The 27,614-nt window shown below is 34.7% G+C and overlaps 1 protein-coding gene and 1 long non-coding RNA gene across 4 annotated transcripts in view; one reads left to right on the top strand and one right to left on the bottom strand.

The window, feature by feature from the left end:
• SLCO1B3 (solute carrier organic anion transporter family member 1B3) overlaps positions 1-27,614 on the bottom strand; it is a 207,528-nt gene that overhangs the window by 64,285 nt on the left and 115,629 nt on the right. Inside the window, exons 1-4 of one of the 3 annotated variants that reach the window (XM_078450053.2) lie at positions 18,423-18,544; positions 8,852-8,984; positions 8,013-8,087; positions 3,015-3,145 (exon numbers count right to left, since the gene is read on the bottom strand). In XM_078450053.2, coding sequence (XP_078306179.2) covers positions 3,015-3,101 — 87 coding nt within the window. In that variant the 5' untranslated portion in view covers positions 3,102-3,145; positions 8,013-8,087; positions 8,852-8,984; positions 18,423-18,544. Of the gene's footprint in view, positions 1-1,942; positions 2,012-3,014; positions 3,146-8,012; positions 8,088-8,851; positions 8,985-18,422; positions 18,545-27,614 lie in introns of those variants that run through there. The other 2 variants (XM_078450055.2, XM_078450054.2) reach the window with 2 other exon arrangements.
• Positions 26,115-27,458, top strand: LOC144616933 (uncharacterized). Its single transcript, XR_013556849.2, has 2 exons — positions 26,115-26,253; positions 26,340-27,458. It is a non-coding gene; the product is annotated as an uncharacterized LOC144616933 (long non-coding RNA).

The raw sequence follows: 27,614 nt of genomic DNA, 5'->3' as shown, positions 1-27,614 counted from the left end.
ACACACAAACTTTCTAACTTCTAGCTTCTCTCCAAATATGCTGCAAGGGACTGTTCTAGCAATTTTAATTGTTTCAGCCAGATTGTTGTCACTTTACTATGCATATGCAAATGAAATTACTGTAACCCTTAATGTTAAAAAGAAGCAGAGAGATTGTTTTTGTTTTTTTTTTTTTTCCATTGGATATCCTTTCCTGCTTTGTCAAAGATTAGTTGGCCATACTTTTCTGGGTCTAATTCTGAAGTCTCTATTCTATTCCATTGGTCTATGTGTCTGTTTTTGTGCCAATACCATGCTCTCTTGATGATTACAGCTTTGTAGAAGAGGCTAAAGCCTGGGATTGTGATGCCTCCTGCTTTGGTCTTCTTCTTCAAAATTACTTTGGCTATTTGGTGTCTTTTGTGGTTCCATACAAATTTTAGGATTGCTTGTTCTAGCTTCGAGAAGAATGCTGGTGCAATTTTGATTGGGATTGCATTGCATGTATAGATAGCTTTGGGTAGTATTGACATTTTAACAATATTTATTCTTCCAATCCATGAGCATAGAATGTTTTTCCATTTCTTTATATCTTCTTCAATTTCCTTCATAAGCTTTCTATAGTTTTCAACATACTTTAACAAATGGTGCTGGGAGAACTGGACAGCAACATGCAGAAGAATGAAACTAGACCACTTTCTCACACCATTCACAAAAATAAACTCAAAATGGATAAAAGACCTGAATGTGAGACAGGAAACCATCAAAACCCTAGAGGAGAAAGCAGGAAAAAACCTCTCTGACCTCAGCCGTAGCAATTTCTTACTTGACACATTCCCAAAGGCAAGGGAATTAAAAGCAAAAATGAACTATTGGGACCTCATCAAGATAAAAAGCTTCTGCACTGCAAAGGAAATAATCAACAAAACTAAAAGGCAACCAACGGAATGGGAAAAGATTTTGCAAATGACATATCGGACAAAGGGCTAGTATCCAAAATCTATAAAGAGCTCACCAAACTCCACACCCAAAAAACAAATAATCTAGTGAAGAAATGGGCAGAAAACATGAATAGACAGTTCTCTAAAGAAGACATCCGGATGGCCAACAGGCACATGAAAAGATGCTCAACATAGCTTCTCATCAGGGAAATACAAATCAAAACCACACTCAGATACCACCTCACACCAGTCAGAGTGGCTAAAATGAACAAATCAGGAGACTATAGATGGTGGAGAGGATGTGGAGAAATGGGAACTCTCTTGCGCTGTTTGTGGGAATTCAAACTGGTGCAGCCGCCCTGGAAAACAGTGTGGAGGTTCCTCAAAAAATTAAAAATAGAACTACCCTATGACCCAGCAGTAGCCCTGCTAGGAATTTACCCAAGGGATACAGGAGTGCTGATGCATAGGGGCACTTGTACCCCAATGTTTATGGCAGCACTTTCAACAATAGCCAAATTACAGAAAGAGACTAAATGTCCATCAACTGATGAATGGATAAAGAAATTGTGGTTATATACACAATGGAGTACTATGTGGCAATGAGAAAGAATGAAATATGGCCTTTTGTAGCAATGTGGATAGAACTGGAGAGTGTTATGCTCAGTGAAATAAGACATACAAAGAAAGAGAGATACCATATGTCTTCACTCTTATGTGGATACTGAGAAACTTAACAGAAGATCATCGGGGAGGGGAAAAACAAACAAACAAAAAAAAGGTTAGAGAAGGGGGAGCCAAACCATAAGAGACTCTTAAATACTAAGAACAAACCGAGGGTTGATGGGGGGTGGGAGGGAGAGTAGGGTGGGTAATGGGTATTGAGGAGGGCACCTGTTGGGATGAGCACTGGTGGTGTATGGAAACCAATTTGACAATAAATTTCATATTAAAAAATAAAAATAAAAATAAATAAAAAGAAGCAGAAACAGCCCAGCACACCATATTACCCTTAGACTTACATTTACCACTACCTTTTACCTGTGACTGCTGTTCAAATATTTCATCAGAACAGACTTTATCAGTGATATCTGAAAACAAACAAAACATGTTCTCTGGACAAATTTAAAAGGGGCCTTACATAACATTATTGCAATTGAGTCTGACTTCTGTAGTCCTTATTCAGCAATTAAGACTACATCTGTGAGTAAAAAAAAAAAAACAAAAAAACAAAAAACAAAAAAAAATTCAAAATATTGATAAAAGGCAGCCATGATTATTATTATCTTTTTTTTTATTTCTTCAAAACTTCTCTACAGGAGTTTAAAGGCTTTGACGTGGGTTTAAAGGTTTTTGATTTAAAAGCTAGATGAATTTAGGCAAACTTCTCAATTTTCTTCAATCTTTGTTTCTTCAACACTGTGCTCAGGGAGTACTTTATTCTATGAAAATCCCAATACAGTCTACCATTTAATGTCTCATAGTTTCAAGACAAAATCAAAACACAAGATTATTATTTTCACTAACTTGCATGTGAAAAAATTAAATGGCTGTCCTAAGTTAGTAGTTAGTAACTAGGTGTTTGGACGTCTTTCGATTATTACTACAAATCTCTTTTCCACCATACTCTGTTATTTAAATTATTAGAATGAAAAATGCCTTTCTCTAAAAGAAAAAAAAAATTAATAGGTCAAGACCACAAAGTGATTCACAAGACTAAATAATCCATTGCTTATAAGTCAATTCTAAGAATATATTTATATATTATTCATTATATAGTGACTTATTTTAATGACATCTATAAATATCTTTTGGTCCATCAAGTACCAGAGAAGATTTCTAAATCAAAAGACTTCTAAATTTTTAACATTAACAAACTCTTAGCCAGTGGTAGTATCACTAAGAAATTCCTTTTTTCAGATTTAAAGACTCATTTAAATCATGATATAGATCATTCTATTAATATTTTAGTGTATGCTCTCATTAAAAATGCTAAATGAAATGAAATATTCTTTTCAAAAACTGGCTGTGTTTGTTTTTTTTTAGAATTCCCCCTTCACTTGTTTTAATTTGGAAACATGGAATTCTTTCTACCTTGAATCCATTGCAGCATCTAGTTTCCCTTTTCTCTGAAGGTGTTGTCTCTGCTGTCTTTTTCAAAAGTTGATTTGGGTCCATCATTGAGTGTTTTCAATTGTGGTTGATGCTTGGTTTGAAACGACCACCTATTCAGGGAGAAAAAGGATAACTTATTTCACTTTGACAATATATAATTCAGAAATATGCTGTAAGGCTGACATTAATCAATAGATAAACCAACTAATACTCATTCAGGGTCTTCAATGTCCGGAGCACTAGGCAAATGCTAAACACCAAAGGAAGGGGGAAACACATGCACACACAGAGTCCTAATTTCCAGGGATTATAATTTGATTGGGAAGATAAATTTCTGAAAATAATTTGAAACAACAAATGAATAGTATAGATCATATACTAGATGAGATCAAAAATTTAAAGTACTGAAAGAAAAATTTAAATGTTTCACATATCTCCATTATAAAATTTAGGTAGGCAAATATATATTTAATTCATCTTTATAGTTTTACAAAGGGTCAAACCGTGCCTTGTACATAGACAGTCAAAATGGGTAGACAGAAAAATAATGTAAGGAATTGTAATTAGAGTGACCTAAGAAGGTTTCATGGAAGAGATACCTCAGGAACCAGGTATGAAATGCAGGTCGAGTTTGGACTTGTTAAAGAGTACCTCTCAGAGAGACTCTGGCCATGCTTGACCTTACCACTATCACAACCCTACTTTATTTTTATTTTGTTCATTTACTTTTGAAGGTAAAATGTATGCAGTTGCATGTATGTAAAATATATGTATTTGAAAGTACAAAACATCAAAAAGACGTACATTAAAGAATCTTTCTGTAGCCCTTGTCTACCCAACATCCAGTCTCTTATTCTGAGGACTAATTTAACCAGTTATCAGTGAATATTATCCAGAAATGTGATATGCATTTTTAATTAAATACATAATAGCTTCCTTTTTTAACACAAATGGTGGCATACCGTCAACACTGCTCTCTACCTTTTTATGCTACTTTATATTAATAAATGACTTTTTTCAGTTTCTTTATGGTTGTAGTTATCCTATTGTCCATCATATATCTAGTTACATGTTGATAAACATTTAGTGTCTAAATATTTCATACTAGAAATTTAAAAAAAATTTTTTTAACGTTGATTAATTTGTGAGACAGCGAGAGATAGAGCATGAACGGGGGAGGGTCAGAGAGAGAGACACACACACAGAATCTGAAACAGGCTCCAGGCTCTGAGCTGTCAGCACAGAGCCCCACACGGGGCTCGAACTCACAGACCGTGAGATCATGACCTGAGCTGAAGTCGGACGCTCAACCGACTGAGCCACCCAGGCTCCCCTAGAAAATTTTTTTAATATGTCATTTTATTTATGTGTAAGATAAATTCTTATGAGTTTTGAGGTCAAAATGCAAGATAAATTATAATTTTGTAAATTGTTAAGCCTCTATTTTAATTTTAATTTTAATTTTTTGAGTTTTTATTTAAATTCCAGTCAGCACAGTGTAATAATTAGTTTCAGGTGTAATACATAGTGATTTAATAATTCCATACAACACCCACTGCTCGTCATAAGTATACTTCTTAATCCCCATCACCTATTTAACCCATTTCCCCCCACCTATCTCCCCTCTGGTAACCATCAGTTTGTTCTCTATAGTTAAAAAATCTGTTTCTGGGTTTCTCTCTCTCTCTCTCTTTGCTCATTTGCTTTGTTTCTTAAATTCTCCATATAAGTAAAATCATATGGTATGTATCTTTCTCTGATTGACTTATTTTATTAAGCCTCTACTTTAAAGACTAGTAAAATGAGTCAACTTGTTCCTTAGATTTGCTCTTTTATATGGAACAGTGAGTTCTTCGCTGTAATGTATTCTTGTATTCTTCGTGAAAATGTATTCTTGTTTATACATATCTGCATAATACATACTTATGTATCTAAGATATTTATATATAGAAACACACATAAGCATAGATATATGATAATTAATAGGGCTATAATTATACAACATATTTAAAATATGTCATATGTGCAGTTGATTCTTATTATTTGCAGTACTTGTGTTCTATAAAGTTGACGCAAACAGCAAGACCTGAACATTGTTCCTAATAGAGGGTTAGATGTCCGTGTATCTCTGGCCACATCATTTTCATCAACCAATTTATAACCCTGTTTCATGTGTGCTTCTGTTTAAAGATATCTTATTTATGTTCAACATCGCTCCTTATCAGGGAAATACAAATCAAAACCACACTCAGATATCACCTCACGCCAGTCCGAGTGGCCAAAATGAACAAATCAGGAGACTATAGATGCTGGCAAGGATGTGGAGAAACGGGAACCCTCTTGCACTGTTGATGGGAATGCAAATTGGTGCAGCTGCTCTGGAAAGCAGTGTGGAGCTTCCTCAGAAAATTAAAAATAGACCTACCCTATGACCCAGAAGTAGCACTGCTAGGAATTTATCCAAGGGATACAGGAGTACTGATGCATAGGGGCACTTGTACCCCAATGTTTATAGCAGCACTCTCAATAGCCAAATTATGGAAAGAGCCTAAATGTCCATCAATTGATGAATGGATAAAGAAATTGTGGTTTATATACACAATGGAATACTACGTGGCAATGAGAAAGAATGAAATATGGCCTTTTGTAGCAACATGGATGGAATTGGAGAGTGTGATGCTAAGTGAAATAAGCCATATAGAGAAAGACAGATACCATATGGTTTCACTCTTATGTGGATCCTGAGAAACGTAACAGAAACCCATGGGGGAGGGGAAGAAAAAAAAAAAAAGAGGTTAGAGTGGGAGAGAGCCAAAGCATAAGAGACTGTTAAAAACTGAGAACAAACTGAGGGTTGATGGGGGGTGGGAGGGAGGGCAGGGTGGGTGATGGGTATTGAGGAGGGCACCTTTTGGGATGAGCACTGGGTGTTGTATGGAAACCAATTTGACAATAAATTTCATATAAAAAAATAAAGATATCTTATTTAATGTATATTGTTGATCCATTAATTTTAAGTTTGTGGCCAATAGCACTGTCTTGCTCGTGCCTGAGGGATGCCTATGTAACTCATATATTCTTTCCATCATGTGCATCACGTCCTTCTTGCACTTAGGAACACTGGCCCACACTTCAGCACTATACTTGGGAGCTGTTTAAACAGCAAAATCATCAAAAAAATGCACAAAAGTGAAAAATTATGGCTCTAAATAAACTGTGAAAAGAACACTTATTTAGAACATGATAGCTAAAAAAAGAAGGCAGAGCCACATTTGTCTGACCTCAGCTGGGACCGTGTGTTTTGGACAACTCAGATTTTTTGCCACTCTGGACAAGTTTATGAATGACCATAAAGAACATTAGTATTGATTTTGGGGTTACAAATAAATTTTAGTGAGAAGGCAATTTTACAAATACTGAATCCATGAATAATGAGGATCAACTATGTATTTTATTAATTTATTCAATCAGGATTTATTGAGTCCTTATATTACAAAGACAATGAATATATATAATGCCAATTTAATAGATAATGTATAACTGTAGAAGTGATAAATATCTGAAGATATTATCATGTGTATGTAAACATATGCATCAATGCAAAAACCCATGTCTATGTACATCTAAGTAAATCCTAGTTATTCCACTTTTTTTGCATGTGTTCCCAACATGCCTATACCTTTTCAGTTACTAAGTGGAGAAGAATGAGGAAGAAATCAGTAGTTAGGGACCCCAAAGTCATAACCAGCCCTTTGATAAATTTCCTGTTATATTTTTCATGAATACCTTTTTCTGTATCTTTCCCCAGAATTTAAATGGTTAGGAAGTCATTTTTTCCACTTAAATCTATTACTGAAAATCTCTTTGAATGATTTGAGGTGTATATACACCCTATAGCTTTAGTTCTGTTTGTTGTGCTTTGTTTTTTGGCTACTGAACAAGTATTCTTTTTCTTTTTTCTTTTTCTTGAATTTTTTTTAGAGAGAGCGAGTGAGCAGGGGAGGGGAAGAGAGGCAGAGAGAATCTCAAGCAGACTCCCCAATGACCCTGAGATCCTGACCTGAGCCAAAATCAAGTGCTGGACACTTAACCAACTGAGTCACCCAGGAGCCCTGTGAACAAGTATTCTTTAAGGTCATTATATCACCAGTCTAGCCCTGTTTATTGCATTTGATTAAATTATGATTTCTTATTTTATTTCTATCATATCTGTCTTCAGAGTCTTTCAGAGGTCCTGTGTATCATACAGAATAAAATTCGCACTTCCTATTTGAGATTCTTTACAAACTAAACCCAGCCCTTGTTTTTAGTCTCATTTCCCAACACATCCATTAGCACCTACAGCCATATGGAACCAAGTGTCCCTAGAACGCTCTGCCCTGTTTCTTCTTAACCTGTAATGTTCTTCCTCATCTTTTCATTGTAATTCCGCCCCAAATCACTCTTGTTAGATATTTTCCCAGTTACTCCCAATTGAAAAAAACCTTTCTCACACTGCTGCTTATAGCTTGTAACACAGTCATTACTTTTCCCTGTTATTTCTACAACTTTCTCAGACAGATTACAATTCCATACCTCTCTCCTAGATACCAAGAAAAAATAGCAAAAAAGTGGGAAATGTAGGACTTCCCCCCTCATGTCTGAGAAAGACTGAATTGTAATAGGTAATCTCAAAGTAATAACGGAGTTGGAGTATCAATTTAGGTTTGACTCTTACCACCACACTTTTTACTTCATCATGGCATTTTAAACCTGATTGAAGAATTTAACTTACTTTACTCTGGACACTTTTTTTTTTCCCCTCAGGGCCCCAAACAATTGACATTTAAATACACTTTGGGGACACAATATGTTTCTAAGACAGAACCATAGGCATTCAGACACAGCACTGCCATTCTTTCTTCAACAGAACAGCACAGTTCTGCCTCGTTTGATTGGGCTGGAGTGGCGGGCAGAATCTCACTAGCCTCTCCTTACCTGCGTCAAGCTTTTACTGTTAGAGAGATCATAAAAAAGCAGTGCAAGCCAGGCAACCCAGTCTCTACTGTGTACCTATGGAACCAAGGAGGAAAAAAAGAGAAAACAAATTTAACTTTTTAGACCTTTTATGAAGGATTTTCTTCATTTTCTACCTCACTTTTGCAGTCACAATGGTCTATTAAGAGTAGCCACCTTCCTGAATTGGAGAAGGGAACTAATACTTATTGAATTCTTAGTTTATGCCAGGAACCATGCTGGGAAAATTTTTTTTCTCATTTGATCAGAGACAAAATTATCTAGAAAACTTCTTTCTTTGTCCTCACCTTGAGTCAAATGAGTTGAAATAGGAACGTAGAGGTGGGTAAGTGACTTTGAGACATGTCCCATTTTTTATGTTTGCCAACTAACTCTCCACCCTATATTATCCAGTTAATATGGGATAAAAAAAAGTAGGGAATACATCTAATTATTCCATATAGTCAGTGAAAATAAATGCCTTGTAGTATATTTTGAGAAGGTAAACAGAGATCCATTTTTTTTAACTTGAAGTTTCACTTATCTAGAAAGTAATGGTAACAGGGTTTCAAAATTTATTTTTAAATTATGAATGTCTTATTTTCTACATTTTAACTTTCAGAGCATAGAAACCGGAGGCTCATCTATCTCCAGAAGTCATATTTAATAAATTTTATAGGCTTAAATATAAGTGTGCTGAAGACAAAGCATAAAACATGTAATATTTATCATGTTCATCAAAACATTTTTTTCCCTTGAAATCTGTGGCAGTTTCTCACATAGAAGAAACACTGAAATTAGAGGTTCTCAAAGGTTCTTACCTGGACTTAGATCCTACACCAGTAGCAAGGAGTCCATCCCTTTATCTGTTGTTAAAATCTCTCTTTAAATAGTGAGTTGGCTTTTTTTTTTTATCAGTTCAGTGATGATTAACCATATTATTAGGTCATTGTCCTAAGTAAACAGAAGAAAATTAATTATTCTAAGAGCCTGCTCCAGACTTCTACATTTTAAAAGTTATATATTTTGTGATCTCAGTCTATTAATTCCAATGTTGTGGTTGGACCCATTCGGGTGGTTTTTATTATGATTTCAAGATGCCTCTCAGCAATAAACCATCAGGGAACTTTGGAAAAATACAGGTTTATTTCTTATAGGACTGGGGATTTACACAACACACATGGGGGCAAACAGCAAGGTCATAGGTAGAGGGAGAGAGCGCAAAGCCTGGGATTCTGCTTTTATTCAAGATGCTCCTCAGCAATAAGCATCAGGGAACTTTGAAAAACTACAGGTTTATTTCTTATAGGATCTGGGATTTACACAGCACACGTGGGGGCAAACAGCAAGGTCATAGGTAGAGAGAGAGTGCAATGCCTGGGGTTCTGCTTTTACTGGGGGTGAAGGTTGAGGCCTAGGGTTTTACCAAATCACTCTTATTGGTGAATTTAAAACATAAGAGTGAAAATGTAAAGCTCAGGAAAAGTAAAAGAAAAGTGACCCTAAATGGTCAGTTTTTGAAATCAACCAAGATCTCTAAAACAAAGATGCCTCAAAGGTGGAGGATGGGGGATGGCTCTTTATCTGTTCTGTGGCTGGCAGCTGTTTATTTAAGATAGCCCTCTTTGACGTGTCTGCCTCTTTGAAATGGATGCTTTGGCAATCAGAGCTTAACCTAGGCACTTGTGTTACAGAAAAGGAAAAAAAATGTCAGATTTTACACTACATTACATTAATTTCTCAGAATTTATAAATTATTTTTATGTAAAAGTTTAATTATTAAACTTCATTTCTGAGAATAACTTATATTTGCTTGAGTTGGTTGCATAATATTTTTTCTTTAAAAATACAAACATAGATTATCTAAGATATTTAGAACTAGAAAAGAATTCAAGGCAGTTTTTTAATGTGTCTACTGGTTCCTTTAGCATTTAAGATAAAACATACTCTTTTGCTTGATACTTTGGTACAGTTCTAATACAGTGTCAATGAATACTGCATACATACACACACACACACACACATATATATATATAGCTATTACTTAGAGAACACCATATATATGTGTATATATGTATATATGTGTATATATACATATATATGTATATAAATGTGTATATATACATATATATGTATATATATGCTTGTGTGTATACGTGCACACACACACATGCATATATAGCAATGTGAGACTGCATATATGAAAACATTACCCCTTAATCACTTCTATAAGACAATTACTGGAACAGCTGCAGCAATATGTATTTAAATTCTGTATCTCAGTTATTTGATACATTAGCTCTGTCCATGTTTATTTTTAGAAGCATTGGAATCACAGGAGGAACCAGAGATTGTGGAGGGATAGAAGAGTTGGGAGACCCCCAATTTTCCAAGTAAGGGGAACTGAGAAATGTAGAACTGGGACAAAGAAAATTAAGATCTGGTTTTCCAGATAGCCCTCTGTTGAGTCAGAATCTATAGTAGTCCAGGCCCACCCCTCCACCCAACAATCTCCCCACAGGAAATTTTGATTCCATTTACGAAAGTTTTTTTTTTTTTTTTTAAATAAGCACTTCATTTAATATTTATGTATCTCTAGATTTTGAGAACCACTAGAGCAGACCTAGAGAATACTTTCAGGACATTATGGACTTCCCTATTATTCAGAGTGGAAATAAGTTTAGGGGCTTCTACGGTAGTGATTCTCTCTTCAAATTTCCATTCTACCAAGGTGGAATGAAGGTAAAATAGTACAAATTAAGAACCGTCCTAATCCCTAAACTAAAGCCTTCTGGTGAAATCCTGGAGTGTTTTCATAGGTCAAAGAGCGTCTTCTGTGCTCTTCCTTCCGTATGACTGATTAATTACTAATTAGACCGTGCTTGTGCAACTTGTGGAGAAGCAAGGTGGTCAGAGGAAAGATGTTACAATAGTTCCTTTAAGATCCATATAATGCTAACATCCATGGGTCAGGAGAATTGTATAATTTTATAAAAATATTCTAGTGATATTTGTTTCAGAGATTATCATTACAGTTCTGATGGCATATCATAGTCCTTGAAATCTGATAAACTTCAATGCCAATTTGTCTCTGCTACTTGCTAGCAGTATGAGCTTAAGGTTATTTAAGATTTCTAAGCATCAATATCCTCATCTGTAAAATACAATACTTGGAGTAAGGATTAAATAATGTGTATAAAGTGCTTTACACAGTACTTGACATTATACTTCAATATCTACTTTCTAATAGGATTCATTGTATGATGTTTGTGTATTATAAATATTTACAGCAATTAATTCACATAAAATTAGTAAAAATAACATCTCTAAGACATGTGCCTAGCAGTTTCTTCTGGCAATTTTTATTGCCCGAGTTCTCAGGCATGCTTTGAGAGAAAGGCTTCAAGCTCAAAGCAAACATGCTGCCACCTGTCTACCCCACTTCCCTTGGCAATGGTCATGAGGCAGCTCCAGTAGGTGTATACTCCTGGAAAGAACCCAACATTTCTGTATGTACTGATGCTAAAGCCCTTGTGTCATTATGATTACTCTTACTGTGACCATCACCTTTGTTATTATAGGTACCACCATAAGAAGGAAGGTATTTCCTGATCAGTCTCATCACCTCCTCTCTAATCCCCATATGGCTCTGCCAAGTCTGACTAAGACCCTTTTCTTGAGTCTTTTGGAACTCACGGTTAATCAAACATAGAATTCCCTTTACCTTCAGTCTCTTCTCTGAATTTCTTGCTGTTGTTCATCTCTTGCTCTAACTTAAACCTGGCGCTTTCCTGAAGACTGCCTCTCCTGCTGCTGTAATCAGTGGGAGCTGCACTATTCTCCATATTGCTCCATACCAGATGGGCTGGTTTTCAGTTTGCTCTACTTTGCTACTTCCCTTCTGTGTTCATTCCCTCTTCTCTCAGAAGGCATAGTTTTCAATTTCATATCAAAAGACACTATCACTTATTCTTCTTCTTGTTGGAATCATCTACTAATCCTTCAGTCACTTCCACTTATTCTGTGACAGTTTAAGCTCCTGGTTCAAAGTCAATCTCTCAGAATGTTACTGTTATCATAATTATTGGTGATTTCAATGATCATGGAGATAATCCTTTTAATTTTCTGGCTTCTTGGTTTTTAAACTTTCCTTCTCCAATGATCTTGCTTTTCTATCTACTCCAATGGATATATCCTAGACCTTGTTACACAAAAAACTGGAACTTCCCCCGTAATATCATTTCCAAGGATTGGTTTACCACTGTCTATCTTTCCAGCATATACTGTGTTATAGTCAGATGCAACAACACTTTCACTAATCAGGATCTATAAACCACTGATTGATTCTACCAGAGATTGCATTGTTCCTGGTTTCATGTCCTCATTTTCCTGCATTTCTGGGTTAGATTCAATGGTCATGGTAATAATTTTTTTCCATATCTCTTCAAGTCATTATTGACCTTTGCATCATCTTAATTGCTTAACTACAACCTTGATTAACCCCAACTCTCAGACTACTCTGTCAATTCATCCATGCTACTGAATGAGGTTGAAGAAAAACCCTCAACATGTTGACTTTAAGTTTATGATTAAGAAACTCAAATGAGCCTTTGTGTAGGTATCATGCTGCATTTTCCTAACTTGTGTCAGCTTGTTTTTGACTCTTTTTAAACTTCATTTATCTCCTCAAAACTCTAAAACATCCTCTCCTATCTTTACCTTCAGCTGGTGACTATTTCACTGACAAAAAATGAAGAACAAAACTCAAAACCTCCTTCCAATACATCTATCTACCTATAGCATCAGTGCCACATATTTTGCCTTGAGGAACTGTCCATGCTGCAGCCAAGATCATTCTCCATTTGTGCACCAGATTGTTTCCTCTCCTTGTGTTCCAAAGGATATCAATTTTCCTGCTCTAAAGAAATGTTCCCATCAGCATATAAGCATCCTGTCACTCTCCCATCTTCATAAAGCCCTCTTTTGATTCTGTACCTTTTACAGGTATTGCACTATTTTTGTACTGTTAAAAAGTCTTCTCAAAAGACTTATCTATAATATTGCTTTCTATTCCTTTTCTCACATTCTTTCCTGAGTACACTCAATCAAGTTTATACCCCCAATTCCACTCAAACTACTCTTCCCTAAGTCATAAATTACCTAAATGCTATAATGTGATGGTCTTTATCTGACTTGAACTATTAGCCATCTTTCAGAGCTGACTATTCCCTTCTCCAGGAAACAGTTTTCAGGATACTATCCTTTGTGGTTTTCCTCTTAACTCATTGGCTTCCATTTCCACTTCATGTACTAAATATTCTATATATCTTTGGCCTCTTAATGGGAATGTCTCAGGATTCAATTCCCACTTATTCCATGACAGTCTTACAAGTCACTCCCAATTATTCCATGACAGCCTCAGAATTCAACCATTATATTTTGGTGATCTCATCTATTCTCGTATCTTTAATATTCTCTATATGTTGAGAATTCTAAAATTTTTACCTCTGGTAAAGACTTTATTCCTGAGATTTTTCCTCAAGACTTTATGGTAGATTTTTCCATTGCCTGCTCACCATCTCCCTTTACATAGATAAAGGCTTCTGATACTAAAAAATTTTAAAGCTGTTCCTCTCATCTTCCTTTCCCAAACCACTCCTATAATATTCCCCATCTCAGTCAATTGTAGTTCTATCCTTTTAGTTGTGTGTACACATGCGCACATGTACACACACACATGCACACACACTATTGGAATAATTCTTGACTCTTCTTTTACTCAAAACATATGTTCTAATTTCAAAATATACCCAGAATCTGACTCTTTCTCACCACCACCATGGCTGTCGTTCTGGTCCTGAATTATTGCGGCATTCTCCAATTCGTGTTTCAGCTTATCTCCTTAAATTCACCAACTGCACTCTCCCATGTAAACTTCACCACAGCAGCCAGAATTCCACCATGTCAAAACAGATCATATCATGACACTTATCTGCTCAAATCCTCCAATGGCTTCCTACCATTCAGCTTAAAGTCCAAAGAATGGCCTTAAGACTTTTAAGATATAGACCCCATATTCAGAGTATTTGTATTTGCTGTTCTTCCAATCTATTCTTCTCTAGATATCTGCATAGCTCACTCCATCACCATCTTTTATCACCCACACAAATGATACCTTTTATCTTACTTTCATTCAACATCATTATTGTGAAATTCAATCATATTGTTGTGTATATCAGTTCATTCCTTTCTATGCTGATTAGCTCACATTATACAAATTATTTCAATTTCTTTATCTACTCAACTGTTTATAGAAATGTGAGTTGTTTCCAGTTGGCTATTACAATTAAGTGTTATCAATATTTGTTTATAAGCCTTTGTGTGGGCATACGCTTTCATTCTCTTGAAAAATGCCTACTGGTGGAATGCCTGGGTCATATGAGAGTTGTGTACTTAAGTTTTTAGGAAATTTCTAACATAGTTGTATTATTTTACATTCCCAATAGCAATGTATAAGAGTTTTGTTTCTCTCCCTCCTAATAGTTGGTATGAATAGTCTTTAAATTTTATTCCTTCTAATAGATATGTAGTAGTATGTAATTCTGATTTCAAATTTGCTTTTACCTAATGACTAATGATGTTGAGCATCTTGTCATGTGCTTATTTGCTATCCTTCTCTCTTTCTTTCTGTCTTTTGGTAAAATGTCTGCTCAATTTTTTTTTACTCAGCATTTACTGGGATGTTTGTCCTCTTATTACTAAGTTGTAAGAGTTATTTAGATGTCTACAAACAAGATCTTTGTTGGGTATACGTTTACAAATGTTTTCAAGTCAGAACCTTAAAATTTTGATGAAGTCTAATTTAATTTTTTTATGTTTATTTATTTCTGACAGAGAAAGCGAGAGAGAGCTAGTAAGAGCAGGGGAGGGACAGAGGGAAAGGGAGACACGGAATCCAGGCTCCAGGCTCTGAGCTGTCAGCACAGAGTCCAATTCAGGGCTCAAACCCATGAACCCTGAGATCATGACCTGAGCCAAAGTCAGACGCTTAACCATCTGAGCCACCCAGGTGCCCCTGATGAGTTCTAATTTATCAATTTTTCTTTACCTTTTGTGCTTTTTGTGTTCTGAGAAATCTTTGCCAAAATCAAAGTCAATAAATTTTTCTTGTTTTGTTCTAGAGCTGTTAGCTATTATGTTGAAGTCTATACTCCATTTTGAGTTGTTCTTGGTATAGGACATGAGGCAAGGTTCAAGACTTATTATTTTGCATATCATTATCCAATTTATTTAGCAGCATTTGTTTAAAACATTATTTCCCTATGAACTTGATTGGAATCTTTGTAAAATATCAGTTAAATATAAATGTGTGGGCCTATTTCTAGACTGTTTATTCTTTCATCGATCAACATGTCTATCTTTATGTCAATACCATACTATCTTCATTGTTATAGCTTCATAACAAGTCTTGAAATCAGATAATATAAGTCTTCCTACTTTGTTCTTCTTTTTCAAGAATGTTATGACTATTCTAGGTCCTTGACATTCCCATAAACATTTTTTAATACACTTGCTAACTTCTGAATAAAACTCTGGTGGAATTTTGGTAGAAAATGCAGTGACTCTATAGATCAATTTTGGAATAATTGGCATCTTGGTAATATTAAGTCATATAATCCATAAACATGGTGTATCTCCCCCTTGCTTAAGTTTTCTTTAATTTTTCATAGCACAGTTTTGTATTTTTCAGTGACAATTCTTTCACATATTTTGTCAAGTTTGTTAAGCATTATTATTTTTATACTATTATAAATTATATTAATTTCAATTTCTGATTGTTTAATGCTAGTGTATAAAAACTTACATATGTATATTGAACTTATGTCCTGCAATCTTACTAAACTCAGCTGGTAGTTTTACTGGATTTTTAAAAACATATTTCTTAAAATTTTTAATGTAAATTACCATGCTGTGTGCAAATGAAAATAGTTGCCCTTCTTCCTTTCCAATTTGGATGCCTTTCCCCCTGCCTTATTGTACTGTCTAAGACCTGCAGTGTTCTCCCTGGACTATCATATTATAAAATAGAAATGGTGACAGCAGGTCCCTGCCATGTTCCCAATATTAAGAGGAAAAGTTTTCAGTCTTTCACAATTAAGAATAATGCTAGCTGTAGGTTTTTGTACTTACAGGTTAAAGAGGTTCTCTTTTATTTCTAGTTATCTGAGAATCTTAAATCACTAAGGTCAATCAAAATTCAAAAGTCTAAAGTCAATCAAGGTAATTCATTGCATCCATAGAATAAAGAGGAAAAAAAAACCCCTAAAATTATATCATCTTAAAATATGTAAAAAAGGCATTTGATAAAACTCTTCTTTAACTCATGATAAAACTCAGCAAACCGTGATTAGAATTTCCTTAAAGTAATGAAGAGTGTCTATCAGAATACCTATATAATCATCATACTTCATTGTATTTTTATTGGACATCATTGTAATAATGAATAGGAAGAAAATAGAAGGGCCAATATATTGAAAGTCCAATGAATTAGGAAGAGACTAATTGAGGGAATGAGATGAGCGGGAAAAGTGGAAATCTAAATGTATTATTGTGAAGCAGTTCCAGGTGATGATAAATACCAGAAAGTAGCTACAAGATGGGGTAACAAAAGTGAAATAGATTACAATTTTTCCAATATTCTCCTCAGTTATCTATGTTGAGTCTTCAGGGCAGCAGATGATGATATATTGTATAAGTACACTCTCAAATCTAGTAGCAACTAACTATGTGTGGTAAGGGAACACTTCAAATGTGGCTTGTGTGACCAGGAAACTGAATTTATTTTATTTAATTTAGATCTAAGTAGCTAGTGCCTACCTTATTGGGCAACATAACTTCAGGTTATCAGTCTGTAGCACGACTGAGGTAGAGCAGAGGAAAAATGGTCTTTTCCTACAAGTGTCACAAAATCTTACTTAAACCATTTCTAAGGCTTTTACCTTTTATCTAATTCTTTTCAAGGGCTGAAATACCAAATAATTAGGCTGTTAGGAAACATAGGGGACAAGTAATTCTCTATTATTTCTATTTTCTTATATTATTCCTTTTTTCTCCTTCTCTTTTCTCTCCCTTTACTTTCCTGCTGTATCTCAGGATCAAGGATCAAGCACAAATCACAGAAACATTATAATCACTCATTATGTCGTAGCTATTGTAATAGGCCTTTCTAATTTTATTTTGTTAGAGTGTGTGAGTGGGGGAGAGGGGTACAGGGAGAGAGAGAATCTTAAGCAGGCTCCACGCTCAGTATGGAGCCCACCATGGGGATGTGAGCTGAAATCAAGGGGGACGCTCAGCCAACTGAGCTACCCAGGCTCCCCTAGACCTTTTATGAGTTTTTCTAATTTTAAACAATGCTATAATGAATATCCTTTTATGTAAACACTTAAATATATCTATGATTATTTCTATAGTGTATATCCTAGAATCAATATTACCAAATCAGAGTATAAGCTTTTCAAAACTCACTTTTCAAATTGCTTTCCAAAAAAGAATATCTCAAGAACAATGCCTACAAATATATTGCACCTCTGATGGATTATATCCCTCAATCATATATTTGTTCAATCTTAGACAATTACAAAATTAAATCTTACTGTTTCATTTTTGCATTTATTTGATTACAGGCTACATTAATGCTAATTCATAAGACTTTATGACAGAGTCCTCTATTATATTTCATATGCTACAAATCTTCTTTACCTCAATTCTCTCTAGGTCACTTTGGCTCAAATTCAGAATAATATTTTTCAAATATTATTCAAATGGCAAAAATGTGTGTCCTCTTGAATAGCACCAGTATAACATTTGGTTTTCTGAAAGAGAAATCCTAATTAACCCTGTTTTCTGAAAGATTCTTAACACCTCAGAGCACAAATATTATTTTTTTTCTGGAAACTATAACTTTCCTAGAGAATTCTCAAGTTGTTCTCTCTTACACAACATAACAAAGACTAGTCACAATCCCCAAAATTGTCTTTGGAGCAACAGAATTCTCCTGTCCTCAATGACTGCTAACTCCAGGCCTCCAGAAATTTCAGTCATGTCCTTACCTCCTGGGATTGCCTTGTTCCTTTATTCTCGGGCCTTTATAAGTGTGTTTTGTGTACCATGCACTTCCTCATGGCTTCAGATGTCCTCTTAGATACCTTGGCTATCTGTAGCTGCCTAACAATTTTCATAAGACAACACATTGGTTAATTTAATCAACCACTCCAGAAGGTAGGACTAGAAAGAGCTGTTTAATTTTGGAGTAATGAAGGCCTAGGTAGACAAGAGCTGATAGTGTGCCTGTAAATCAGAAACAAATACAATAATCCAAGTAAAAATTACCTGTGTGGTACTGAAGATTGTAAAATTCGCCAGCCAGTAGATGGAAGCAGAATCCTATCTGTAAAGATGAATACTATAAATAATTCACACATCTGAGTAGTCATTTAGCACTTTGCAGTAAAAGCAGCTTTCATTCTCCAGGGATCAGCTCTTTCTTGGGCAATATTTATGCAGTCACTAATCCCTATTCAAAGGAGATTAGGGCCTTTCACTAATTTAACCCATGCTTAGGATATGACATTTTTTCCACATAATTTCAAGTTAGGTGAAGTAAACATCTAAAGAGCAAAATATCATCTGAGGCTTTCAATGCTAAGAAGCTAATTGTGCTACATGTTTAAATGAATTCTGTTCTTGGTCCATCCTCTCAGAAAAAGAGTGCTACCTGGTTTAAGATCAGGAAGGCAGGATTAGACAAGGATGGGCAAATTCACAGAAGAAAAGGAGTAAGGGGAAGGGCATACATAATTTAGTAAAGGGAATAATGTGGCCTGTGAGTTCCATGAGTGAAAGGATATATCTGTGATGTTTGCTTCATAGGCTAACACAGTTCTGGACACCTGGTAGATATCCATCAAATATTTGTTGAATAAAACAGTGAATGATTAAACAGAAGTTCAAATGGTGTCTCCATATGATTTGCTATCTCAGCAGGTCACTTGTAAAATTTATGTAATGTATAAAACAAAGTTGAAAGGTAGTGGAAAATGATGTGGGAGGCTGAATAATGTCCCCCAAACATATCCGTGTCCTCATCACTTGAACCTGTGAATGCTCATTTATGTGACAAAAGGGACTTTTCAAATATGATCAAGTTTAAGGAACTTAACATGGGGAGAGTATCCTGGATAATCTGGATTGGGCCTAAATGTAATGGAAAGTGTTAAGAGGGAGGTAGAGGTAGGCTTGACTACACTCAGAGGGGAATGTGGTGTGGTGACAGAAGCAGACTGGAGCTACACATTTTGAACAGGGAGGAAGAGGCCACAAGCTAAGGAATACAAAAAAGGCACTACAAGCTGGGAAAAGCAAGAAAATAGACTCTTTTCTCTGAGTCTCTGAAAGTAGTCAGCCTTGCCAATGCCCAACTTTAACCCAGTGAGATTGATTTCAGACTTACGACTTCAAGACTCAGAAGAGAATAAATTTGTGCTGTGGTAAGCCACTAAGTTTGTGGTACCTTGTATAGTACCAGTAGGAAAATAACATAGGTGGTGACTGCCTTCATCAACCCTCCTCTCACTTCCTCTGCTGTCCTCCATATACCTACCTCTTACAGAAACTGTCAATAGTGAAATGTTCAAGTAACGGTCACTGAATGTTGTATATAAAAAATCTCTGGTGGGTGAGGTTTGTGATAAGTGTTGCTGTACTATATCCAGGATTCACAGCTCATAGGTGGGTTCCAGGTACCATTCAATGGGATTTCTATTGTTAGCAGCTACTCTAAATTCTCTCCACTTATATTATCATAGTAAATTACTATATTTTCTTATGGTCTTGGTGGCTAAGAGGATGCACCTCACATATTTCTAACTGCATGAACGTAACTGACCAATGGTCATGAAATTTGTTATTTCCTTCTTGGAGAATAAATATATTTGATATTCTGAACATAATCTAGTTTCTTTTATCATGCTCCACTCTAGAAACCCTAGTTGTCTAGACCTTTGACCATAGTTCCATTTAGCCGATCCTCTTCCAAGAAACTGAATCTGTTTCATTTGCTGTTACCTCAGATTGAGATCTCACTCCATACTGGGCATGCCAGCTTGATCATAATGATATCATTCACTCAACCATAGATATTCTATTTCCCCACAGACTCCAGTTGCTATTTTGCTCATCCTTGTTCACTCTGGAGATAAAGTTTGATCAATCTCCTTGGATGAACAACTTACCATCTAGTGGGAATACAATATAAGAAAAAAGCTAGAAACTGAAGCAGCACTTTATTTCAGAACCCAGAGCTTGAATAAGCATCCTGTGTACAGAAATCAAGTGCTTGAGCAACCTTGCCCCTACAAGTTGGAGGAATAGGAGGCACAGAGATAATAGGAAGGAGGAACCATTCAGGAGCAGGGGCACATTTGCGGGAACTAATGTCCCTGGCTACATGAAAAATTCCTAGGGACTATAGAATGTTTTGGTGGAGGCAAAGAATCAGGGAGCCCCTGTCATGAGAGTGACTAGATTCCCTGAGGTGCGGTGAAGTGGACAGGAGAGTAGGTGACATTCATGTACAGTGATGGCACTTTGCCAGCTCCCAGGAAATCCATACTCAGATTTATAATGGCAAATTCACAGATTCACAATAAACACTCATCACAAGCAGAATTGCAATAAAGTAAATACTTTCAAAATGGCCAGGGTTCTGGCAGGGTTTTAAAAAAAATATATGCATTTCTGAATAAGGCAAAACAGATGCACTCCTGAATACTTTTCTGTCTTGGAATTGGAATATTTCACTACTTTGGATTTTGCTTATGAAGGATGGAGCCTTAGGCATGAAATAAATCAATGCCTGAATTTTTAAAATATGGATTTAATCCACTCCAGACTTGGCCAAAAGCACTGTATAACCTAAGATTGAGTTCTACTGATGTTGGAGGATGAATGTTAGAAAATGAAATCTGTTAAAGAATCTTATGTGTGGATGCACCTGAATAACCTCAGTAATAAAGTCCAATTAATTGTAAATAATACCTTAATAAAGCCTTTTGGTAAAAATTCATCATATAAAACTTTGTGTAGAAAGTTTGTAAGCTTCCATCATGTGATGTCTATTTACACATTTTTGTAGGGGCGATTTCTACACCTTCTACACCTCCAAATTTTTACTCCATTATTCTATTTCTCTCAAATCTAGGATGTTTCCTTCATTAATTCACTGGGTACTTCTATGCCAAGACCATTACAGTGGGGAAAAACTATTTCTTGACACACTGTGGGACTTGCAGGCAAGAAAGAAATTAGCAAGGGGATACATATATTAAGGAGGAATAGTTAATTACTATAAAGAGAAATAAGTAAGATTAGTGAAATAGAAACGGACAGCACATACTATTTAAGATGGGGTTTTTAGGGAAGGCCTTCAAGAAGTTGACGTTTGAACAAAGAGAGAGTGAAGGATCAAGTCATAGGGGGCAAAATGTTCCAGATAAAGGGCTTAGGAAATGCAAAGATCCTGATATAGAGGCTGCGTGATATGTTGGAGGAACATGAGGAAGGCCTGAGTGGAGCATAGTGAGGCGGGGAAGAGGAGAATAGGAAATGAGAGGTTACAGGTAACTGTGCTTAAAACATGTAAGGCCTGGGAAGGCCATGGTAACATTAAATATACATATATGATGCCAAAAATTATACATTGTATCAGTGTGAGTGCTTTATAAAGTTATCAGGGTTTCTCAAACCAGTTTTTATCCAGATTAGTCTACTTTGAACTTCAAAGGCCTTGATTTTCAACTCAGGTTGGTCAATGACAGGTCTTGGTGGTAAGAGGGCACCCAGCTAACACAGCAACCCACACACTGCTAGTAAGTAACTTGATTTTGTGTCTATGAGAACTTTCACTTCAGTGGTCCTGATCCTCCTGCCTGTTGACTAATGACTTCTGAGTTCACCTCCAGTGCTGACACTGATTACTGTGGTGGTAGGTACTCTGTGTTCATTAGTCAGCCCTACTATCATTGTGAGGTTCTTTGCGTTGTATGAGCTACCAAATATAGAAATATTTTTTTTTTACAAGTCAACCACTTTAGCCAGCCTAGAAATCTATACCAGAAAGAAAAAGGAAAAATAAAAACAACAACATAGGCAAACTAATTTTATTGTTTAGATAGAGGCAAAAATTGTGGAACAGAGTTGAAAACTTGATTCTTTCAAAATCAAAATTGAATATCCTGGATATATGGTACCCTGTATCATATCACTATCTCTGCTGGTTGGGGGCTTTAAAACAATATCAACCACATATAGTGAGTGTCAAGAGCACTAGACTAGGCATCAGCAGATATGGGTTTAAGCTTCTACTCTGTCAAAACCTGACACTACAACCTTAGCAAGTCAAGTATATTTATATAATCCTTTTATGGACTCAAGTTTTTAATCTACAATGGAAAGAAACATTGATCTTTAAGATTATGTGGAGTAAAAAAATGCATATACTAACATGCATTATGGACTCCAAGGAAATATGCATTATGTATAAATGCCATATATATAAAGATTATAAATAAATGGTCTCTTAGGTCTCAACTAGATAGTTTTAGAAGCTGACAAAACAATCATGAATGTATCTAGAAGAAAAAAAATGAATATATCTAAGAGACTTTGAGAGGGAATCATATGAAGAAAGGCATATGCTGTCAGAAATTAAAATGTATTTTTATACTTTATATATATAATTCTTATATTGTGTGATCCTGGACAGAAATAGGCATAATAATGAGATTAGAAAACCCAGACACTCATAATTTAATAATTTGCAAAGGCAGCGAATATAGATTATTAAACACATAGTATTTAGGGCAAATGGCTAACAATTTGTTGAAATAATTAGGTTCCTTATCTCAAAATACTACATCAAGGGGTACCTGCATGGCTCAGTTGGTAGAGTATGCAACTCTTGATTTTAGGATTGTGAGTTTGAGCCCCATATTGGGTGTACTTTAAAAAACCTTTGTAAACACTACTATATCAAAATAAATCCAGATACATTAAATATTTTTAGAACTAAATCATAAAACACAGATAGGGGCGCCTGGGTGGCTCAGTCGGTTAAGCGGCCGACTTCAGCTTAGGTCATGATCTCACGGTCCGTGAGTTCAAGCCCCGCGTCGGGCTCTGTGCTGACAGCTCAGAGCCTGGAGCCTGTTTCAGATTCTGTGTCTCCCTCTCTCTGACCCTCCCCCGTTCATGCTCTGTCTCTCTCTGTCTCAAAAATAAATAAACGTTAAAAAAAAAAATTAAAAAAAAAACATTATAAAAAAAAACTTAAAAAAAAATAAAACACAGATAAATGCAGGTAATCATATCATCATAAGGCAAGAAAATTATTTTAAGCACATTTATAAATTTAGATTCTATACAGGAGTATATGATTATAGAATTTAAAAATACACTTAAGTCAAAATTCACATTAAACAAAATTTATTTTTTTAATGTTTATTTTTGAAAGAGAGAGAGAAAAACAGAGTGGAAGCTGGGGAGGGGCAGAGTGGGAGGGAGACACAGAATCCAAAGCAGGCTCCAGGCTGAGCTGTCAGCACAGAGCCCAGTGCAAGGCTTGAACCCACAAACCACAAGACCATGACCTGAGCCCCGAAGTTGGACGCTTAACTGACTGAGCCACCCAGGCGCCCCGATATGTAAGTTTTAATACACTAGCAAAAATGAAAATCAAAACAGTGAAATGCCATTTTTAATTTGTAAATTTGATAAATTGGTGAAGTTTGAGCACAGCTAATCTTTCAAATGCTGTTTGTGAGGTTCTATTGTCTTTCCCTTTTGGAATGCCACTGGTTAGTATATTTGAAACATTCTATCTCTAGGAATGTATTTTAAAGAAATAAATATAAAGCAAAAGGATGCATGCATGATATTTTCCTTGTGGATTTGTTTATATACCAAACGGAAGACACATAAAAATAATTTATTAATAATTTATATCTTAGATCTTTGATTACATTAGTAAAACAAACTTGGAATTGTGAAAAGAGGAAATAGAAAATAAAAACAATTTTTTAGTTTAATTTTTAAAATTAAACTGCAATTCTATTGAGGTAAAATTGACATACAAAATTGTAAGATATCTAAAGTGTACACAGTTGTGATTTGATATACATATGTGTTGTGAAAGAATCCCCCATCTAGTCAATTAACCCATCCATAACCTCACTTTTTTGGTGTGTGAGAACATTTAAGTTCTACTCTTTTAGCAATTTTAGTTATACAATACAGTGTCATCAACTACAACATCATAAACATGATGATCACCATGTTTAATAGTAGATCCACAGATCTCATTCCTCTTATATCTGAAAGTCAGTACACTTTTACCAACCTCTCCCTATCTCTCCCACCCTCTAGCCCCTGATAACCGTTCTTCTACTGATTCTAAGAATTTAATCTTTTTTAAAATAGATTTCACAGGTAAGTGATACCATGTAGTATTTGTCTTTCTCTAGCTGACTTATTACACTTAGCACAGTGCCCTCAAAGTCCATCCATGTTGTCACAAACGGCAGGATTTCCTTCTTTCTCATGGCTGAATTACATTCCATTGTATATATATACCACATCTTCTTTACCCATTTATCCACTGATGGACACTTGGGTTGTTTCCAAATCTTGTCTGTATGAATAATGCTGCAGTGAACATGGAAGTGCATATGTCTCTTCAATATCCTGTTTTCTTTTCCTTTGGATAGAAGTGTAATTCCTGGATCATATGGTAGTTCTACTTTTATATTTTTGGGGAAATTCCATACTGTTTTCTATCATGGCTGCACAAATTTATATTCTCACCAATAGTTCACAAGGGCTACCTTTTCTCCACATTTCTGTCAACCACCTATTACCTCTTGTCTTTTTTGGTAATAGCCATTTAAACAAGTGTGAAGTGATATCTTATTGTGGTTTTGATTTTCATTTCCATGATGATTAGTGATACTGAACATTTTTTCATTTACTTGTTGGCTATCTGCATGTCTTCTCTGGAAAATGTCTACTTTGTTCTTCTGTCCATTTTTAAATTGGATTAAGTTGTTGCTATTGAGTTGTAGGAGTTCTTTATATAGTTTGACTATTAACCCTTTATCAGCTATGTGATTTACAAATACTTTCACTCATTTTGTAGGTTGCCTTTTCATTCTGTTGTGGGTTTCCTTTGCTGTGAAGAAGTTTTTTGTTTTTGTTTTTTTTTTTTTTAATTTGATGTCATCCCACTTGTTTATTTTTGCTTTAGTTGCTTTTGCTTTTGGTGTCAAATCCAAAAAAATCGCTGCCAATATTAATGTCAAGGAGCTTACCTCCTATGCTTTCTTCTAGGAGTTTTATGGCTTGTTCTTACATTCAAGTCTTTTAAATTTAACATTTTAAATGTTTAATCTTACACAAAGGGAGTCAATAGACAGCATTTATTATTTGATTCTTTTGCATTTTTCAGAAGAGAAAAATAGTATTAATGTGTATTTTTATAATTTTTAGACAACCAATTGCAAAATATTTTTCAAATTGCTAAAGAAGTGGCTATGATTTCCATACTGTTAGTAAAAACTAAAAGCAAAAATATAGCACATATACATATGGAAGAATAAAGGAAGATACCAGGAAAAGTAAAACCAAATGCAATACATAATATAAAAGAGGAAAACCAAACATCAGGTATGACAATTAAATATATTTGCTAATAGACAAAATTTTAGATAAGGTAAAATTTTAGAAAATTCAATTTTATACTGTTAATAAATTTCTAACCTTAAACAGAACACAGAAAATTGAAAAAAATAAAGGTAGGAACAGCGATACATCATGTAAACATAATCAATGAAGACAGAAGTAGCAATATTTTTATTAAAATAAAATTCAAAAAATTAACTATAAATATTAATATAACATATTAATATATATTACACATATTTTTTAGAAAATCAAATCTATACTTCATAAAGACATGATAGCTATAAAACACATTAAGTTCTACAAGTAAAAATTTTTGAAAAAATGGAATTAATTCATAAAACTTTTTCAATTATATTGAAAGATTTTAATATATGATTACTCTCAAGCTTTAAAAAACAGGAAAGAAAATAATATCAAAAGATGGGAGGTGCTTTTGGGATGAGCACTGGGTGTTGTATGGAAACCAATTTGACAGTAAATTTCATATATTAAAAAAAAAAAAAAAGATGGGAGGTGCATAATTAATTGGTTTGATATGGTACATATATATTTATTATTGTCCTTTATCATTAATAAACATCCTTTATTTTCAAAACCTGAACTTATTAATATTCATAAATTAACTTCTTTGGTTTAAACCTTTTATAAATTTCCAAAAGGATAAAATGAATAGGCTACATTCCCTAATTGTAAATGTGATTAATCTGAAAACTAAAAGGCAAATTTAAATTAAAATTTCCAAACAGAGAAATTTTAAATCATTCTCCTTTTAGAGCAAATAGGAATTTTAAATCAAATTGAAAATCAAGAATGTATTTGTAAACAATTACAAAAACATCATTGGTACTACATCAGGGCAAACCTTTTAATTATACACAAATTTTTACTGTAAGAGATATTGTTTACTATGGTAAATGATATAAGCTTACAAATCAAGAATTTAGGTAAAGATTTTTTTAAAGCATGACTAAAGAAAGCAGAAGTAAAGTAAAAAACAAAAATTAATCAATTAGGTAGCAGAGAAACAGAATCCAAAAGCCATTTCTTTGAAAATTTCAAGAAAATAATTCCCTGTTAAGCAAAATTCAGAAAAAAGCCAAACTCGGTCATAAAATCAGGAATGAGAAAAGAGTGTAATAGCAAGTTGAGGTTATGTGCTCTAATTTTATGAAATTAAAAAATCTGGGGGTGCCTGGGTGGCTCAGTCAGTTAAGCGACCGACTCTTGATTTCAGCTGGGTCATGATCTCACCCACTCCAGCCCTACATCCAACTCTGCACTGACAGCATGGAGCCTGCCTTGGATCCTCAGTCTCCCCCTCTCTCTGTTGCTTCCCTGCATCTTCTCTGTCTCAAAAATAAATAAGCAGTTAAGAAAAATTTAGAATTTCCTGGAAAACATACAATTTGTTGAATCAGGAAGCAGATTTCAAAAAAAAAAAGCTACAATAACCAATCAAAAACTTTTAAAAATATTTTTCTTTAAATATTTAAAAAATTTTAAATTTAAAAATATTATTTCTTTAAAAAGCTAGAAGCACTCTTTCAAATGTAAAAGAAACAGATATTTCCTGTTATAAAATCTGTTCCAGAACCTTAAAAACTAAATAGTTTACCAGTTAACTTTACAAAACTGCATAAGCCTGATACCAGAAGCCGACATATAAGATAGCAAAAAAAAAAAAAAAAAAAAAAAAAAAAAAAAAAAAATTAAAAGGAGGAGGATAAAATTGTATTTTTAATACATTGCATTGAAGAAAACTAGTTAGGCCCAAGACTTGTTAACAAA

This window comes from Panthera onca, chromosome B4, assembly GCF_046562875.1.
Source record: "Panthera onca isolate mPanOnc1 chromosome B4, mPanOnc1 haplotype 2, whole genome shotgun sequence".
Taxonomy (NCBI): domain Eukaryota; kingdom Metazoa; phylum Chordata; class Mammalia; order Carnivora; family Felidae; genus Panthera; species Panthera onca.
Note: the sequence above shows the minus strand (reverse complement) of the source record. Positions and strands in the feature narration are given on the sequence as shown.